Source organism: Papio anubis, chromosome 13 (genome assembly GCF_008728515.1).
Source record: "Papio anubis isolate 15944 chromosome 13, Panubis1.0, whole genome shotgun sequence".
In the NCBI taxonomy this organism is placed as follows: domain Eukaryota; kingdom Metazoa; phylum Chordata; class Mammalia; order Primates; family Cercopithecidae; genus Papio; species Papio anubis.
In genome coordinates, this window is record NC_044988.1 from 45149806 (window position 1) to 45169952 (window position 20147).

The 20147-nt window shown below is 36.2% G+C and overlaps 1 protein-coding gene across 6 annotated transcripts in view; it reads left to right on the forward strand.

Moving 5' to 3' along the window:
• CCDC171 (coiled-coil domain containing 171) overlaps positions 1 to 16864 on the forward strand; it is a 501053-nt gene extending 484189 nt beyond the window's left edge. For all 6 annotated transcript variants that reach the window (XM_031654260.1, XM_031654264.1, XM_031654261.1 and 3 more), the window contains one exon: positions 16460 to 16864. In XM_031654260.1, coding sequence (XP_031510120.1) covers positions 16460 to 16687 — 228 coding nt within the window. In that variant the 3' untranslated portion in view covers positions 16688 to 16864. The remainder of the gene's footprint in view (positions 1 to 16459) is intronic.
• Positions 16865 to 20147: the final 3283 nt, after the last annotated feature.

Below are 20147 nucleotides of genomic sequence, written 5' to 3' on the forward strand. Positions count from 1 at the left end.
CGGCCTGAGATGGAAACTTACGATCTTCTCAGGTCTTTTCTGGATCTGCACCTTTCCCTGGGCTTGTGTGGTCACTTTCTAATTTTCCTCATATATGTAGTTGCTTTTAAATCTTAGTCCTTAATGTCTGGACCCAAATGGGGGAAAAGAGAAAGATGAAGAGGAGGGAAGAAAGATGTTGGTCTTTTAAATTCCCTGGATGTCACTTCAGCTGAGGGGGAGGTGCAATGTGGGGAGGTGCAACAATAATGGTCCCCTGCCTTTTGGTACCTCTGTGATCAGAAGCAATAATCAGAGCACAGATCCTGATATTTGGAGAACAAGGTTCTTTTTGCCTACTCTGGCTCCTGCAAGTTATGTGCAAGCTGTTCTAAGAACATTTGCACATGTGTCTGTCATGGGGCTAGAAGTGGGAGATGGATGGATAGCTGCCTCTGTGCTAAGAGCTAAAATTGACTGAAATTAATCACAATTTACTGTCCAAGCCTTCCCGTGGAAGCTGCAGGCCTTCAATAGACTCCAGAATTCCAAAATACTTTCATCAGACAGATTCTGCCAGTGCAATTGTTGTCTAGGTGGTTCCTGGTGCCTACTACTCAGCCATCTTTCCAGAATCCTCTCAAATCCTTGCTCTTAAGCACTATATTATATTACTTTTTTTTTTTTTGAGACGGAGTCTGGCTCTGTTGCCCGGGCTGGAGTGCAGTGGCCGGATCTCAGCTCACTGCAAGCTCCGCCCCCCGGGTTTACGTCATTCTCCTGCCTCAGCCTCCCGAGTAGCTGGGACTACAGGCGCCCGCTACCTCGCCCGGCTAGTTTTTTGTATTTTTAGTAGAGACGGGGTTTCACCGTGTTTGCCAGGATGGTCTTGATCTCCTGACCTCGTGATCCGCCCATGTCGGCCTCCCAAAGTGCTGGGATTACATATATTACATTTTTAATAAGATGTGATAAGGTGCTTTCTATCAGGGACCTATAGCTTTAGTGAGGAAATAGACATATATGTATGTGTGTGTGTGTGTGTGTGTATACTTATAGCAAATTATAATAAGCAACATTAAAGTAGTGCAAGTGAGAAGTGAGAATTATCTGTGTGAGGACAGTAACAGTGGAGATAGAAAAGGATTAGATTTTAGATAGATTTAGATGAAAAATGTGGCTGGACTTAACGAATAAAATTGATGCAGTGCAATTTCCTAATTACTTAGTAATTCATTCAAGATCTCTCCCTTCCTTGAACTTCTGGTAAGAAGTGAGCAGTGTTCAATATAACAAATGTGCATTTACGTAAAGAAAGGTTTTCTGAAATTTGAAGGCATGTCACAAAAGCACTTCTACTTGGAGACCTGACATCGAAAGCTTGAAGCGTCTTCTCAGATTCATAGAATGGTAAGTTATGGTCAAACTGTGCTTTGCCTAGTGTGAAATAGTGGTAAATATCTGCTGGGATTAGTTTATGGTGATGGAGGCTAGGATTCCCCATCTTGTAATTAGTTTTTCAGCTTTGAGTACTGATAGGATACTTGGAATTGAAATCATAATTCTGCCTTAGTAACTATAAGGATCTGCATTTGGATGTCAGTAACAAAGAGCCCTATCTTTAACGTTTTGTGGCCTCTTTATCACACAGCTTTAAAAATGTAGGTTTCTGAAGGAAGCATAGTTTATATTACTTTTCCTTTTCTTTATATAACATTGATTTTTAAAATAACTCAAATTTTCAGAGTGCAAATAAATGAAAACTGATTATATGCTTAGCTCTGAACATATTGGGAGGTGAGAAAAAAATGTGCAAAATACTTAATTTTCCAAAAAAGTATTAAAATTTTATTTCTTAGCTGAACATGTATTCAAGTACAATGTATTTCATCTGAAAGCCTCAGCAACATGACAAAAATTTACAGAATAATTATTGTTGAGTTTGTCCATAAGTGCATGTTTATGAGTAGAGGCTAAATTCCATACTTTTGAATGTGCCTAGACCTTTGCACTTTTACTTGTCAGATGTTCTTTTTTAATGCCAGGTAGCCTTCATACAATATTGTTATTAATGATATAATGGAAAAATTAACTATAAATTTATAGTTAATATTACATTTTGGTAATCTAAAAATCAAATCTTTCTGTCAGTAGGGCCGAAAGAACTGACTTGAAATTTAACTTTAGTCATCTAGAAGTCTTTTTTTTTTTTTGAGCAGCTTAATGTATCACTATAATATTTCCTAGATTCCTGTCCAATTCAATATATGGAATGACTAAACTGTAGTCATACTAGTTCTGAGCATACAGGCAAGAAGAAAAGTCGTTAAACATCTTGCTGTGTGTGAGCAGTTCGAGGGCAGGCAGACACCATGCACCTTGACCACCTATTATGAAGCTTTTTGCTGCCGTGTCAAGTGAAAGCGAGTTAATTGGGTGAAGCTGTGGAGCATGTTAGGGGCCTGGTAAAGGGTTGCTGTCTGACAGCTGAATGTCAGCAAAAGCCAGTCAAGTGTGGCTGAGAGACAGAGACCTGTCACAAAGTTCCCGCAGACTGGAACACAGTTAGGAAGCTGAAATATGGTTCCGTCTCACTTTCTCCCTCATTGAATCCAAGCACCTTAAAAGATTTTACACTGTATGTGTCAACTCTTGTTCTCTAAGCTGTTTCCCCCTAACTGTCCTGCATTCAAATGATTGAACAAAAGATGCTAATGTTTAGCAAAGTGAATGTAAATTCCCTCTTTTCCCCTTTTCTGCCCAAGCAGATAGACATTCAACTCAAAGGAAACTTTGAAGGTTTACATCAAACAATTAGATTTCCTAAAAATTTAGCTTATAATAGAATCTTTTTCTCAAGAGAGCGTGAAAATTGACAATTAAAGCAGTGGAATAAGCAATGCATTTTCCCCTGATACAGAAAATCAAACTTTAGGGAGCTAGGATTCCTGTCTGAATGTCTTGAGAACGGACACTGGCCAAGATAACTTTCCTCTTATCTGTTGTCACAGGCTTCTTTCTTTCTTTTTCTCAGTGGCCTAAGGTATAATGCAATAATTACAGCCACCAGAAGGTCAGTATAGATTAGCATTGAAAAGAACAGTAAGTTCCCTTCTGTAGCTTGAGACACTTCCAAAGGAGGAATTGAAGAAAGTTGAAATTAAAGAAAATGAAGTTAAACTCTGTGAAATAAAAATATTTGCAGAAAGAGGAGTTTAATATTAAAAGATACCCTATTCATTTTCTTTAGAATATGGACTAGAATAAGTCCATTAACTCACTCATCCATTCGTTCATTCATTCAACAGGCAGGTATATAGAGTACCTGCTCTGTACTTGTCACTGTGCAGGCCACTGGTAATACAGAAACAAGCAAGCAAAATAGCCTGTGGCTTCAAGGAATGAACACTCTAAGCCAGCACTATTCATTAGAACTTACTGTGATGATAGAAATATGGCTTTGGGGCACTTGGAATGTGGTTAGTGTGACTGAGGAACTGAACTTTAATCTTTAATTTAATTTTATATTAAATTTTAATTAATGTAAATTAAATAGCTACATGTGGCTACCATATTGAATAGTGCAGGTTTAAGCAAACATAAGACTGTGATACTGTGCTATTATAAAAGTATGTATGGGGTGTTATAATAACACAGAGGTGAGGTATTATATCATATCATATTATACTATATTATATTATATTTTATTATATTATATTATATTATACAAGGTGACAGAGGCCAGGGAAAGTTTGGGGTAAAGGTGATACCTGAGGTAAGCTTGACAAACAGTAGGAGTTAACCTGATGAAGGAGCCTCCTTCTAAATAAAAAGGGCAGCATGCAAACGTGGCTCCAAGACAGGAGAAAGCAGGGCATGCTTCAGGATCAGCATTTTGATTAGTGCGGGAGAGCAAAGCTGTTTTATGAGAAATTACCTTAATGTGATGGTAGTGTCCAAGAAGACTACCAGTCCAGTTATCCAAGAGGTCATAACAGAAGGTGTCACAGACCAAATTAATATGCTGAAATCACATGGTTTGTGGTACTAAACATACAGCGAAAAGCAAGAAGAGATACAGCAGGGAGCAAGCAGGGGGAAGGATCATAACCTGACTTCTTAGTTATGCAGTGTTCATGTGCCCTGTCTCTCTCCACTGCATCAGCCTTCTTCACTCTCTGTGAGGTTATGAGGATCATCAGGGTTGAGATTTGAAACAGGGGGCTTGGAAGACTGAAGGTGCCTGAGGCTACTTACACACACTTGCTATCTAGGAGAGATACAGGGACAAACATGCCTGGCCAATGGCTATAATTTGCCACTGAGGCTGCTGAATAGCTTTGTGTTTTATCTGCAGTTCTAGGGTCAATTTAAGGATGACATTAACTAGAGGTGGCATATCTCTACCTTATGGTGTGGCCTTTCCATCCATTTCTATCTATAAAGTAACATGTCTTACCATATGGATTCTGCCTATGTCCCACAAACTACTTGCTGATTCATTATCTGTGCTTATTAATATTTCTTATGAGTTTCATCTATCCTATTTTTCTAGTCTTTAATCTTATATTTGAATATTTTCAAATAATAAGCAAACATACAATAAAGAATAGATGAAGTAGGAAATAGCAAAGTCTGAAGAGATGACTTTGTTTACAAAAATTAAAAGTACGTTTAGGTCAGACGAAGTGAAGAGACAAATAACTGATGAAAAATATTTAGCAAACAGCTTTGAAACCTATTTTAAAATTATTGTCCAGTAGACAACCTACCCCAAGCGTAAACTGCATTTCAAACAAGTCTAAGCCTTTTTGAAGAAACAGTGTGCAGACTCTAGAGCGTTAATCTGAGTGAGGGCTCTGGCAGTTAGAGAAGGACTAGTGGAGATTTTATGGTCAGACACCCAGAGGAGGAGATGCGAAGTGGAGAGAACGACCTAGTGCCTTTCCTCCATGCAGGCCTAGGGACTGGCATCTGGACTCTTAGAAAAAGGACTTACAGGTAGAAGCTGAAAGAAATGTTTTGTGATAGACACCACAAGACACTGGGTTTCAGTCAGAGTTGTCACAGTTTTCAGATGACGGAAAGGGAAGGATGGACACCCCAAATTTTTGTTAGAGCTATCACCCATATGGCCTACTGAGCCCTCTAACACATTGAAGGCAGATCCTGATGGAGGGATTACAGACACCAAGCAGCTCTTGATGGGGAATCCACAGCGATGTTTGAGGCTTGTATGAGCAGGACAGGGAAGGACCAGGGTAACTTGACTCACTTGGGACTTTGTATCCGCAGGATGATGAGGATGGGAAACTTCCAGTGCTATTGCGCATCAAAGCTTATCCTATAAAAATAGCAATTATGTGGTTTCATAGTATTTCAACAGATTCTAATTTAAGGAAAACTGGATCAGAATGAAGATTAGTTAAGGTCTAATAAATAATCCCCAAAACAAGGAATTTTTATTTGTTTAATTAACTGTTGTATCCCAGTACTTGGAACAGCATTTGGCACATCATAGGCACTCAATAGATATTTACTGACAAAATAAATGAATAGAGCTAATTTAGGATACTAAGAGGGGTATGGATTTAGATATCTTTACGCATTATGCAAGCATAGGGTAAATTTATCATATGGAATTGATAATATAGGGAGTCGATTCCTGAAATGTAGCCTGGAGTCATATTATTTTGGATTTTTGTGTTTGCTATATTTTACTGTTACATAAGATGTTCTCCCTAGGGATAGATTTGGGTTGAGACTGCTGGAAATGATGTGGTTATATCAGAAATAACATTCCTGACTATCATGTAAAGGAAATGTCATTGCCAGCTAAGTGATTTGTTTTAGAACATATGCCTCAGTGCTTGTTGTGATTTGAAGGCATTCCGCAGATATGACACCCAGATCACATGATTTGTCTTACATCTGAAGTGCCTTTCTCTTCCTAAGAAATAGACCACATTCTTTTAACTGAAGATAGCCAGTCCCTCCAGAAACGCCCAGCTATGGAACTGTTCACAGGGTCCACAGCCCTGGGGAATATAGAGGTTATACCATGGTCAGTGGGGAAATAAAGACACTTTGCAGCATTCCATGAAGAACTGCTAAGGATTTTAGGTGTGATATAATGGAACAATGAAGGAAATGGCCTAAAACAGCAGTGGAAGGGAGGGGCATGCAAAGAAAAAATGGGTTTCAAATTGCAAAATGAGAATTTAATGCCAAATTTGTTGAGATGTGTGATTGACAGATACTTATATTGTTAGAAAAGTTTAGGAAAGTCATTTCTTTCAAACTACTTTGAATTCTAAATGATTCTTTCCTTCCTCTGCTCTTCCTTACCCGAGTGCCTGCTCCGTAATTCCACTCCTTGAAAAACGTATTGCTACGAGGTCTAAGTTTATAGCTTCCAGATTACTACTAAATTTTTGACATTGAATAAAAAACGTTTATAACTTTAAGAGGAAATTCTTCAGTAATGAAATAGTGGTCAGAAAACTTTTGCCTAATAGTTCCCAGAGAGAGTGTGACATGTGTACATTATGACCACAGAAGTCGTAATTTGGCAGCTGGAAGTGCTATTTGGAGTAAAATGAAGGCACACAAGTTATAAGTAGCCACTCTGCATAAGGAGTTGCATTTGTGCAGAGTAGAGGAACAAGTTACTCAGTGTCATTATTTGTGTAGGTGTTTACTCAATGTAAAACTGTAAATATGACTTAGATAACTGAAAACATTGAAATGAGAGTGTTCTTTGCTAGATTACAATCTTTTCAAAACATGCAAAACACTTAAAGACCTATCCTCTGAGACCTTTAACTATCCAGTTACATTTTCATTTTGACCACACATTTCAGAGCCACAACTCTACTAAAATATATAGATGTATTTCAGTATATATAAATATATACAGTTTCATTTTTTAATAAAGGATTTTTAGCTATAAAAGTAAAACATACTTACTCTAGGTAATTTGGAAAATACAAATCCTAATCCTAACTCAGAATAGAGAAAAATATCCCAACAATTCCAATACCACAAAACAAGCACCATATGTAATTTTGTGTACTGCTTTTTCACGATGTAGTCTAGCCCTAGGGTCAGCAAATCTACATGCCACCTGTTTTTGTATGGCCTGTGAGCTAAGAATGGTTTTAATATTTTAAATAGTTATGGGAAAAAAGCAAAAGAATAATAAGGTATCATGACACGTAAAATTTATGTGAAATTCAGATTTCACTGTCCATAAATAAAGTTATATTGAAACACAGCCATGCTAATTCATTTACATATCCTCGATGGCTGCTTGTGTGTTACAACAGCAGTATCTAATGCTTGTAACAGAAAACATATAGCCTACAAAGCATGAAATTCTTACTGTCTAGCTCTTTACAAAGGTCTGACCTTTGGTTAGACCCGAACATTTGTCCACATTATCCAAAAGTTTATAACTGTAAATTTTATAGCTACATAATTTTCCACCATGTAGCTATAGCCTACTTAACTATGCTTCTGGTTCAGTATGACAGTATTTCTAATTTTTATCTGTTATTATTAATATAAAGAACCTAATCATAAATGGAATTGTTAGATCAAATGTCATTAACCATTTAAGACAGTTGCCCAATTATAGATCCAGTGGTTCTAACAATTTATACAGTTACTAGCAATTTATGAATGCTTGCTTCACAATGCTTTCACTAACATTTAGTGTAATTTTTAAGTTTTAATTTTTATCGGCAATAAATGTCTTATTTTCCATTTTTGATTACTTGTGGGGGTTACCATTTTTCCCCATTTATTTGTTACCCAGATGTATTTTTGCTTGTGTGAACTGCCAATTCATAACCTTCTCTCATGATTCAAATAATTTTAAAGCTAAAAAATCATGAAAAGAACAATTTAACCTTTCAATAGTTAAATTTAACCTTTCAAATCTTTTTTTTCTACCCAAACTCCAATTTAGTTCTTTTTTCCAAAGATTATTAAGTTTCTTTTGATTTCTTGTGATTCTTTTTTCCAGAAAAAATAGGGATAGATATGCATGTGTGTGTGTTTATGCTTATTTTTAAATATATATTACTATTTTTATATATGTATATACACATAAACACATGTATACATTTTGAACTTTTTTTTTTCACTTGGATATATTTCTCTATCAGCCTTTACATATTTACCTCATTTTTAAAATAGTTGTATTATATGGTTGTGTCATACTTCACTTAAATAACCTTCTGTTGATGGACCTCTGGCTTTATTTTTAAAATGTTTTATATATCTATCTAAAAATGCTTCAGTGAACATATGCTCACCTTGGTGAACTCTTTTGAGTGTAGCCATAGAAGAAATGCCTAGCAGTAGAATTGCTAGGTCAAAGGACCTTTAAATTTTTGTCTTCCAGAAACGTTGCACGAGCTTGTATCCCTAACTACATGGCAAACGTTTGCCAGATTCCCTCTTCTCAACAGTGGAGATCATCAGACATCTAAGTTTTTGCCCATTTGATATATGAAAAGTAATCTTTAATTGGGATGTGTTGTATTATAGTTCTTTACTTATGAATGAAGTTTAGCACCTTTTCATATGTTTTTTGGTTATTATACTACTCTCTCCCCCATCAGACATCCAGTTTGTACATGAGGCAGAGCCTGGCAGTGGTTTCCTGATATCTGTTTTCTCTCTCTTTCTTAGTAATAGAGCCTCTGAATGTTACCTGGGCTGCTCAGGAAACAAACAAACAGACTAACAAACTACATTTCTCAGACTCTCTGAAAGCTAAATTACTTATGTGACCTAAGTTCTAGTCAATGGAATGTAAGTAAAATTGTGCAATTTTAGGAAGTGTCTGTAAACGGAAGCAGTGCCTCCTTCTTTGTTCCATCCTCCTTTCTTCTGGCTAGAATGCACACATACTAACTGGAACTTGAGCAGCCATTTTTGATCATGAGTTAAAAGCCATGTACTGAACTATGGAGTCCAAGATAGAAGCAGCCTGGATTCTTGATAACTTTATATAGCCCTGTCAGAGGGAAATAGACTTTTATTTAAGCCAATAGCATTTAGAGTTTTCTCTTACAACTGAACTCAGTCTTAATAAATATGCTACCCTCAGCCTATTTTCTAATTACATTATTTCAATTGATCTGCATGAACCTTTTGTAAATTAAGAAAGTTACTTGTATGGGGTTTCTATGTGTTCCACATATTTTCACCAGTTTGTCATTTCAGACTTTCAGTAGCATTTTTCTATATGGTATGCTTGCTTTTATTTATTTGGTTTTTGTATCTTTTCCTATATTTGAGTGCATAAACTTATTTACATTTTCAATTCTCTCTGAATTGTTTGGGAGTGTATGTTTTTAAGACAGAGGGGAAAATGCTTCCTTTGCATTTTCTGGCCATTTCTGGCACTCTCTACCATCAGTTGTGTCAGGATTGTCAGGTCTGCAACAGACTGCAAGCACAAGGGTATGAAGAATACTAAGAAAAGAAAGAACAAAAGCCACTTGGGAGAATTCTTCAACTCTTTTTATAACCTCAACCACATCAGGAAATCTAAACATCCTGGAGAAGAAAACGGGACTTACTGTTTTGTCAGGCACAAGATATCTTGAAGTAATTTAAAATTAAAGTTTAAATGTTCTAGTGTAATTTAATTAATTCATTATTTTTTGAGACAGAGTCTCACTCTTGTCACCCAGGCTGGAGTGCAATGGCACGATCTCAGCTCACTGCAACCTCTGCCTCCCGGGTTCAAGCGATTCTCCTGCCTCAGCCTCCCGGGTAGCTGGGATTACAGGCACCCACCAGCATGCCTGGCTAATTTTTTGTATTTTTAAGCAGAGATAGGTTTTCACCATGTTGGTCAGGCTTGTCTCAAACTCCTGACTTCAGATAATCTGCCAGCCTCAGCCTCCCAAAGTGCTGGGATTACAGGCATGAGCCACCACGCTTGGCCTTAAATATTCTAGTGTAATTTAAAACCTCAGTGCCTCATTTTGTCTCTGAATATAACAACACGTAAGCCCTTTGATGAAAGGGCTATAACTTTCATTTTTGTGTAAGTTCCATGAGATGTATGTATTTACTCCAGTAAGTACCACAGGCATTCAAATGTTGGACCACAATAAAATAAATATAAACATTTATTTTAGCCTCTAACACAATCTATGTACTTTTATTTTCCATTTTCAGAGAGGTTTGTTGAGCCCTTATTTTGTTGATGAAATGCCTCTAGATATAAAATAAGCCTGAGGCTAGGCTATATCTTCCTTGGGCGACATGGTAAGGTAGTGGTCAAGCATATGAATAGGAGAGTCAGAGGAATCAAGATTCACATCCCTTTCTACCATTAGCAAGCTGTGCAACCGGTGGCAATTTATTCTGCTCTTCTGAGCCCTAGTCTCTTCAACTGTAGAATGAAGATAATTGTAGTGCTTTCTGATTGAGTCACTGTGAGAATTCAGATAATGCCTGTAAAAGGAAATCTAGCACAGTGCCTGACGTGCTCAATACATGTTGACTATAATTGTAAAGTTAGAATTTATATCATTTGAGAAGAGTAAAAAAGAGAAGTGAAGAAGAGGAGCTACTCTATGCTACACATTTTTGTGTATATTATTCCATTTAATCCTCATAACAGCCCTGTGAGGAATTAGTCTTACTCCTTTACAGATAAGGATACAAGTTCACACAGGTTAAGTAACTTGTCAAGGATCACATAATTAGTAAATGGCAGAATGAAGTTTAGAACCTTAGTTCTTTCCACTTTCAAAGCCCATATTCTTTCCATTATTCTTTGCTAAATCTAATTGTGACATAAGCTGTATATGTGTGAAATAACAATAAAACACCAAGACCATGAAGTAATAATATAAGTCATTTGTTCATTCACTCATTCATCATTTAGGAATCTTATTTAGTCCCAGATATTCTGCTAAGTGCTAGGGGTACAAAATCATGATTCCATCACACTAAGTGCTCATAGTTTTATAGGGGAAATATAAGGATATACAAATAAGTGAAAAAATAGTAAAATAAATGCTCATGAAGGAATGTAAAAATGAGATTGGATGTTACAGTTAGCTGTAGTTGGGGAAGGATGGGAAGAGGATCCAGAAAAGCCTCATGAAAGACGCAGACCTTGGCCAGAGTTTGAAACATGGAGGACTCACCCAACAAAGAGCAGATGTGGACAGACTGGAGGGCAATGTGAACTATGGAATATCCTAATTAGGGACTCACAAGTTCCATGTACCTGGCTTGCACAGTACAAGTGAGGAAATGGTAGATGAGGCTGGACAGGGAAGCCAAGAGCAAGGGCATGGTTATAGGGAAGCATGAAGAATCAAAAACATTGATTCAATCAATATTCCGCATCAAAAAAGTAGCCAAGGCTGAATTAGAACCAGATAGAATACTGAGTGTCTGCCTGAGGACAGAGCTGTTGTGATGTGAATCAAGTTCCTGTTAATACATTCTACCCCTTTTTTCTGATTTGTTTCTACCTCTGTGATTGTCCTTTTTAGATCTCTAGGCACCCTGGGCTCTTAGGGTGTTTCCTAATGCAACTTCTTTGCATTTTTCCATTAACTCACATTTCTTCCTATGCCTTGATGTCAGTAAGATAGTAGAACTAGTCTGTACTAAGGTTTAATGACTTACAGGGAGAAGAATGCATAAAATATTCCTACAAGCTTGTTATTGGTAGCTAAAAGTTAGAACTGGTAACTACTGTCTGAGAAATAAATATTGGATGGCATGATAGCAGATGTGTGTGTCTGTGTGTGTATATATATTTATATAATAATATATCAAGTATATGTGTGTATATATTTATAAGGTGAATGCATGTTTTTATGTGTATATATCTCAGATATAAAATTGAGTATTCCACAAGAGAAAACTATGTGATTTTTGCCAACTCTGACTGTGTAAACTACAGTGTCCTATGAGGCCAGCATGACAACTGGAAAATTGACAGGTGGAATTTGGCTAACTAACCTGAAGTATTTAGAAGAAAGAAAACTTTGTGACACTGAGTATTGAGACTCTGGTGGTAAGACTCTCACGTTAGGAACCAAAGTAGAAGTGGCAAGGGGGCCTCACTGTAACACCCTCTGGTGGGTGCTTTGACTTCTTCATCTGTTTATGTGGAGCTGTGCAGACTACTTAAAAGCAGTCAATAATTTACAGGGTTTAAAACATCATCATGGAGTTTGAAGTAATGAAAAGAGTACTATAGAATCTAATTGAATGAAGCCACGTCATCGAAATTGTGGCTAATCTTGTTATCTATTTGGCTTTATTTTAGAACAATGTGCAATGTGCAATATGTATTCTTTCCCCTTAAGATGGTAAATCTACATCCTCTCAAGTATTATATTCGGGAAACTGATTTCTGGGTTGATGTCCCTCAAAAAAGTTAGGGTTTATACAGTATATGCTCTCACATATGGAATTATGGCAGACCTGTAGAATTTCAAAGCTGGAAAGAGTCCAGCCCCTCATTTGGATGGACTAATTTACCTGCCTCAAATGACCCAGTCGGATTGTAAAAGAGCTGTGAGGAGAAGCTAGAGTCCGCTGATCTTCAGTCTGGTATTCTTTTCACCACACTATGTGCTTAGCATAATCTCCATGCAATACTACTGAGGCTTACTAAATCACATTTTTCCTCACTTTTTATAATACTAAATTCTAGAAGACTTAACTCGATCATAAATGTTACACAGGAGACAAATGGCTTAGTTTCAGAAGCCTTGGTCGGCAAAAAGACTTTGACTTACAGACAATTTATTGGGTGGTTATTTTATTATTAGACTAATGCTTTATTTATTTATTTTTGTTTGAAAAACATTTGTGGAAAATTAAGATATTAAAGCCTTGGAAAATGGCTATTGGATGTGTCCAATTACTATATTTCATAAGATTTTTAAAATGTAGAAATTTAGTAGACACATTTTGTATTGTGAATATGTGTTTAGCTGATGGACTATAGCAGTTCAAATAGAATCATTTATAGCTTATTGAGTAAATAAAAGTGCTTCCATAAAGATTCACATGACACCTAGCTTTTATTTCAGGCACCTAATTTCCTTTTGAAAAACTGCCTAAATTTAGATTTACGTAAGAGGCAGAACACCTCAGTGGTTTTAAAAGTAGTTTATATGACCACAGGCTTTACAGATTTAAAATACAAGATGAGGTGGTGCACACTAACTTTTAATGTTCTCTGACAAAAAGTTATTTAACTGTCCTTTACTCTCTCTGTTACATTAAAATAGTACAAAAGTATTATGTATTTCTGGATATTATTCTGGATATTTATGACAAGAAAAACAGTTCATATTTACTTGTTATTTTAATGTCACATTCTCAAATCAAAGTTTCACCAGAATTGTTGCTAGCTTTTTTTTTGTTGTTGTTGTTTGAGACAGAGTCTCGCTCTGTTGCCCAGGCTGGAGTGCAGTGTGCAGTGGCACGATCTTGGCTCACTGCAACCTCCGCCTCCGGGTTCAAGTGGTTCCCCTGCCTCAGCCTCCCAAATAGCTGGGATTACAGGCGCACGCCCAGCTAATTTTTGTATTTTTAGCAGAGGTGAGGTTTCAGCATGTTGGCCAGGCTGGTCTCCAACTCCTGACCTCAGGTGATCCACCTGCCTCAGCCTCCCAAAGTGCTGGGATTACAGGCATGAGCCACCGCCTCCAGCCGGTGGCTTTTTTTTAAGCTCTTAAGTGACTTAAAATCAGACTTTACCTCATTTCATGAAAAAACTTTTTTCCTAGCAGTACAGCAGATGATCCTAGTAGCAAAAGCAGTCATTTGTTTTCCTTTATATAAAAGTAACTCTGTTTACTTTCTAGAGACTATACTTTTGGGGAATACAAGACTTAAAGGATATCTCTGTCTCTCTGTCTCTTTTTTTTAATCTCTGGAGATTTTTAGATTATTTTCCATGTTTAGGACATAAGGTCAGAAAATGGTGTGCAAAAAGTGAGACTAATTTGAAATACTAGGGAAATAACACCCCATTTCAAGGTTATTTAGTCAAAAATGTTATATTAGATGAAAGGGTGCTTTCAGACAATGTAGTGGAAAGTAGACATATTAGAAAAAGTAGGATGAGAAAAGGCAAAAGAGGGACCTCTTTGTAGGGTACCAAGATCTGTAGAATATTAAAGAGAAATGAGCAGTTAGTAGAGACTTTCCCTAAACACTGCCTTCCTAGCTTTGTAATGTGTTAGGTTGATGGATTCACAAGAACAAAAAGGTAAACTTTAAGTACAGCATATAGGTTTGAGTAAATTATGCATATCACTAATATTGACAAAACAGGAATAGTTGGTCAATTTGGCATAGTCACCTTTATCTAAACATCAAGAAGAAAATACCCCCAGCAGATATATGACCTTCCTTAGACTGATTCTGCACACCCCTCTATTTTCCATACATAGTTTTCTTAGACCAGAACTTGAAGTACAAAAATGTATCAAAACAAACTTTTGAAGTCTTTTCTGATAATATCTATTATAATAGAGAATACTATGGCTATAACTATGTTTATTAAGAAGAAAATCAGGCCCCACCATTTCCTGCTCTTCCAGCATTCCCCTAACCCCCAGGCCTGGCAGAATGAGAACTTGGTAGATGGCACTGTAATGTTTATAGCTGCAAAGTCAATCCAGTAATGACACTTCTAAAAAATGATTGTAGCAGCAGTAAAAATGCAGCTGTGTGCACCTCTAGCCTCTGATGTAATGAGATGCCTCTGTTCAGGTTCTGAACTGAGATGATCAGGCCCAGCATTGGTTCTGCAAGCAAAACCTCATTAATACTACGAATCAGGGTCAACACATGATTTTGGAAGTTGTTTTCCTTCCACTGGGAAACCTTGTCCTTCGTAGAGCTATTTCAAGTGACCATTTTAGGTGTTTCCTAACTTCTAGTATTAAAAGACGTGATTTCCGTCAGCTATAGGCCTGCAGTAGAGTATCAAGAAATCAAAAGAACAAAGATCAAAGAAAATTGCTGACCTAGGTGTTAGATGCAGATATTGATTTTTTCTCCAGTTGTAGTTTTAAAAAAATCCACAAAAATGGTAACACATACAACAGTTGAATTTCTAATACTTTCCTAAAGCCAGTGATAGCTTCCCTCTTGTTTTTACATGTAGAAACAGTTTTGTATAACATGACATAATAAAGTAGACCTTATAGTTTACATTATTTTGTTATCAAAACTGTAAGGGGATCTACTAGAAAGTTTAAAAAAACCCTGCAATATAGAGTATGATTTTTAGTGGAGATACTTATAACCAGACTTGTTATTTCAGCAGCATTTATTTTGTGGGAATCTGGAAAATTATGTCATACAATTGATCACTATTTTCCTGCCATCTTTAAATGTCATAAAATAATGCTTACCTGCTTTACTGCTAAGACTTCTTCATGTTAAATATTAACTACCAGATACTGATATCACTTAAGGCTTAAATGAGTAGCTTTATCAAAATGTTAATTCTGTTGTCCAGTATTTCATGACTGTGTGGCATTTTTAAGTTTAATTTCCAACAGTTTCTGGATACCATCAGTGTTCTCAAACATATGACAAATTATTCATTCCCTTATTTTGACACATGATTTCTAAATACTTATAATAGTCTTTATCAAAACAGGGTGGTATCATGGACATAAAGATGGAAACAATAGACACTGAGCACCAGGGACGACGAGAGTGGGAGAGGGTTGAAGAACTACCTCTCGGGGACTGTGCTCACCACCTGGCTGATGGGATCATTTGTACACCATACCTCAGTGACTTAAATCAGTAATTACCCATGTAACATATCTGCACATGTACCCCAGAACCTAAAGTAATAAAGTTGAAAGAAAAAACAGGGTGGTGGCATTATTATTAAAGTAAACCCAAAGAGTTCTCATTAGAATTTTGTATCTTAATATGCCATTTTCTAGAGGTCACTGGGATTGGCTTATTTTTCTTTGTGCTACTTTTGTCAAGTAAGTAAAACAGATAGGTTTAAAAAACATAAATACTCATAGTTTATTTTCTAAGCCATCTAATCTTCCATATTATATGGCACTTATTATATAGCATAATGAAATAAATGCTATTAGCATCGGTTTCTGTAAATTGCCAATGAAGTCAAGGTAAAAATCCCTGATTGTATTGACTCTTTGACATGATAACTTTATAAAGAGTTTTACACAAAGATTTAGTGTTTAGATAAATTCCTGTTGTCTAGAAAAGTCATAAAAGAGCAAATAAGGGATCAGTCACACTTGGAAAATAATTTACTATCTATATATTCTCATATAGATTATTGAAATAGTAATTTCCATCTCATTTTGTATTTTAATGATTATTAGTCTACTTGCCTGTTTATGGTTTTAGGCTCTGTTTGAGAGTTTTCAACTCTATGCTTATTATTTTTTTCTTTTGTATGTCACAGATAGGATCACGAGACCATTCAAATCTCTCCATTCCTTCAAGAGCTCCTCTTCCTGCTGACACAACTGGTATTGGGGATTTCTTACCATTGAAAGCTGAACTTGATACAACTTACACTTTCTTAAAGGAGACATTTATAAATACTGTTCCCCATGCTCTGACATCATCTCACTCCTCTCCAGTGACTATGCCTGCTAATGCCAACAGACCAACTCAGATTGGATTATGACTTCATGAAATTTAAAAATGGAGGAAGAGTTAACAGTACAATTAAAATTGTTTTGAATGGGAATTTTCTTATCAGTTACTTTTGTTTCAGCAGAAGTGGCAGTGGATTTAAAAAATTTGTGCAATATCTTGATGTATTCTGGTAGCCCTGTCTCCTTGAATAAGGAAATAGCCAACTTTTTTCTCTCCAAGTTTTATTTATTATCACAGTTGCTCATTTTTATGTAACATATTTTTAAATGTTAAGGAATGACACATTTTGGGTAATTTCCCTCAGACTTAAAAAAATCAATAAGCCATTTTAGTCTCTATCTATCAAAGTTGTTTCATACTTGTCTATTTTAAAGCAGGACTGCAATGCTTTAATAGGATTGAGAGAGCTATTTGAAATGTATGCCAATGATTCCTGTCATTTCATGGCAGCCCGGCCATGGTTCACTGAGCCCCCTCTTCTCTCTTGTCAGCTCAACTGAAGACAAGCATTTAGTTGCAAACTTTAAGCAGGTTGTGCAAAACAGAAATGATGTGACTGCTTCTCCTCCTGCACAATAATGTCACTCCTGGTCAATGTGAGAAGGTCAGGTTGCTCCTTGTAAAGCTACATGATACCACTTGCCCATTTGAACAAGTTAAGTTAACTGCTGAATCTGGTCCCTGAAGGCATTGAAAACTCATTCTTTTAGCAAGTCTGCATTTGATAAGAAAGTAGAGCAATTGTGCTGGAGGATTTCTGTGGTATGTTTAGGCACTTCATAAGGACAGTTCCCACACCAGGATAGCAGGTAATACATTTAGTATAAGCGAGAAACTTCAAGGTAATGGCTGTTTTGACCTTCAAAATAGGCTCCTTTTTTGTTTTTGTTGTTGGTAGGACCCAAGAGTGACGCCCATCTTTGATGCTGACAGAATTTAAAACAAGGCCATTGCCCTGCATTTTCTGCCTTGTAGCACACAAAAGTAAAATTGTATGTCAGGCCGAGATGTCGGGGAGCTGACAAGATGCCCCAGTGACATTTCAGCTAGAAAGAGCAAGTGTCTTGCAACCAAGTGGTCAAATATCAAATAATAGGTCAAGCAGGAAGGAGCTGAGTTCTAACCACAAAGAGGTTTCTGGTAACTTACTTGACAAGCTTTTGGGTGCTTTGTGGCTTGACAAAGTGATGTTCTGTTGGGTATCGCTAGACAGACTGTTCTTTATCGCCTTCAGAAGATCAGACATTGACATTGATTAAACTCTTTAACCCTTAAAGGTTAAACCCTTGCAGTTTGCATCATGGTAAGTGAAGAACAAAAGAATATTTGTAGTAAGAATTTGTTTTTGTATTAATCATTTAACTCCCTAGTGCTATTAACTTCTGATATGAACTGTAGCTTTTGACAAAGAGTTTTGATACTGAATCTATTTTTTATATTATTTTTCATTATGGAATCTTTCATTATAGATACATTAGAATATAACAATATGTATTACGGAAGTTTTTTTGTCTTATCTTCACAGTGACATTTGATTCAAATATACCCAGCTGCTGAGAATTTTTTTGGTAAATAAGATTTTATACTAACTATTTGTTAGTAGCCAAATTAGCCAAGTGATTTATGCCATCTGAGGGAACACAGCAGTATTAGTGTCGTACTATGTAACACATCCTATTCTTGTAATACCGAACCACTATAATTAGCTTTATATAAAACTTTAGAAAGATTATGTGGAGTAAAATTATATCTTTAACCAAATTTCTCTTAATTCTTTCCTCGGAATTATTTTTAATATGACCTGTGTAACATGACCTGTATGAAATTCAACTTGCAAATTTACTATAACATGGAAAGTGCTATTTATTGTTTTTATACAGATCATATAATTTCTGCACTTTTCAGAACACCGTTCTCTGCTGTTCCACACAATGATTAGGATATTGTTCATTTAGAAATTGATAGACAAGTTTTTAGTTCATGTGATATCACTGAGCTTACAATTCTCACTAGAGAAAAACAATGTTACTGTATGTAACCTCTATGTCTAAGTGTGTGTGTGTATGTTTGTGTTGAATCTGTTTTCAGATCCTACTGATTTTAGAGGAACAACACTTTTGTAAAATGTGCCTTGGAAAGGCCTTGGTCTTCTTGCCTTAAATTTATAATCTGTTAATGGGATAACTCCAAAAATAAATGTGTATGTGTCTTCATATATATGGGTATCTGACTTTACAGGTACATTTTTTACCATGAATTCTGAACCATAAATTCAAAATTCATAAATTATGATTAAATCAAATCAAAGCATGTCACATTTATAAGCAACTAGATGCTAAAGGCCATAGAAACTGAAGGATGAACCTCCTGAGCGATCATTAGTATTCACTACCAAATATAGTAATATTTATACCATATGCTTTTTTCCCAGAAGTCAGACCCAGCAGGAGGAGAAGATTTAATGACATATCCTATGGAGATCTGAGAAACTCTAGACTGCTTCTAAGCACCTTAGTGACCAATTGCTGCATATTTGAGATCTCTGTTGTGTTGGCAAGGACAGTTGCTCTATCAGCTTCTTTATCTTTTAAAGAATGATGTATAGAGTAGACATATCTCAGGAGAATGACTTCAAATATTTTTGTAGAGGAAAGGAAATTTTACCGTATACTTCAGAATGTAGATTTTCTTACTGACCTTCTGTGATCTAGAAAAACACCTATAATACCCATCACTATTAATTCTTAAAGTTATTGTTCTGATACCTGAGTCACACTTACATTTTGAGGAGTTGCCAACATTTTTAATATGTGTATTTTGTAATGACATAATATAAAAACAAAGAGGTTTAGGACTGCAAAAATTGCCAGTTCAGTGATACTTTAATGACATAAATAAATAACCTTTTAAATAGAATGATCACTTTAATTTACCAAATATCTGACTCTTTTTAAACTTAGCAACTCTATTTCCTATTTCACATTTATGATATATGCTATTATTGAATGTTTAATGAGATTATTACTAGTTTCATGTTACTTTATTTACCAGTTGTCTAAATTCATTCTGTAGACCACACCGAACAATAGTAGGTTGATCCTACTCCACTGTGCACTTATTCTTTTTTTAAGAGATGGGCTCTCGCAGTGTTGCCCAGGCCAATCTTGAACTCCTGGACTCAAGTGATCCTCCCACCTCAGCCTCCTGAGTACTAGGGACTGCAGATGCGTACCACTGTGCCCTCACTGTGCACTTTTTACAGAAAAGTTTTCTAATATAAAAGGTGGAAGATAATTAATATTTACCAAGCAACTGCTTTATGCCAGTTATTATAGCAAAACTAATGATCTCACAACAAACCTCTAGCATGGGTATTTGCATCACCATTTTAGACATGAATAACTGAGGATCAAAAATGTTAAGCATCTGGCTACCAAAGATCATACATAACCTAGAAATTAGTAAGCCTAGAGCTGCAATTCCAAAGC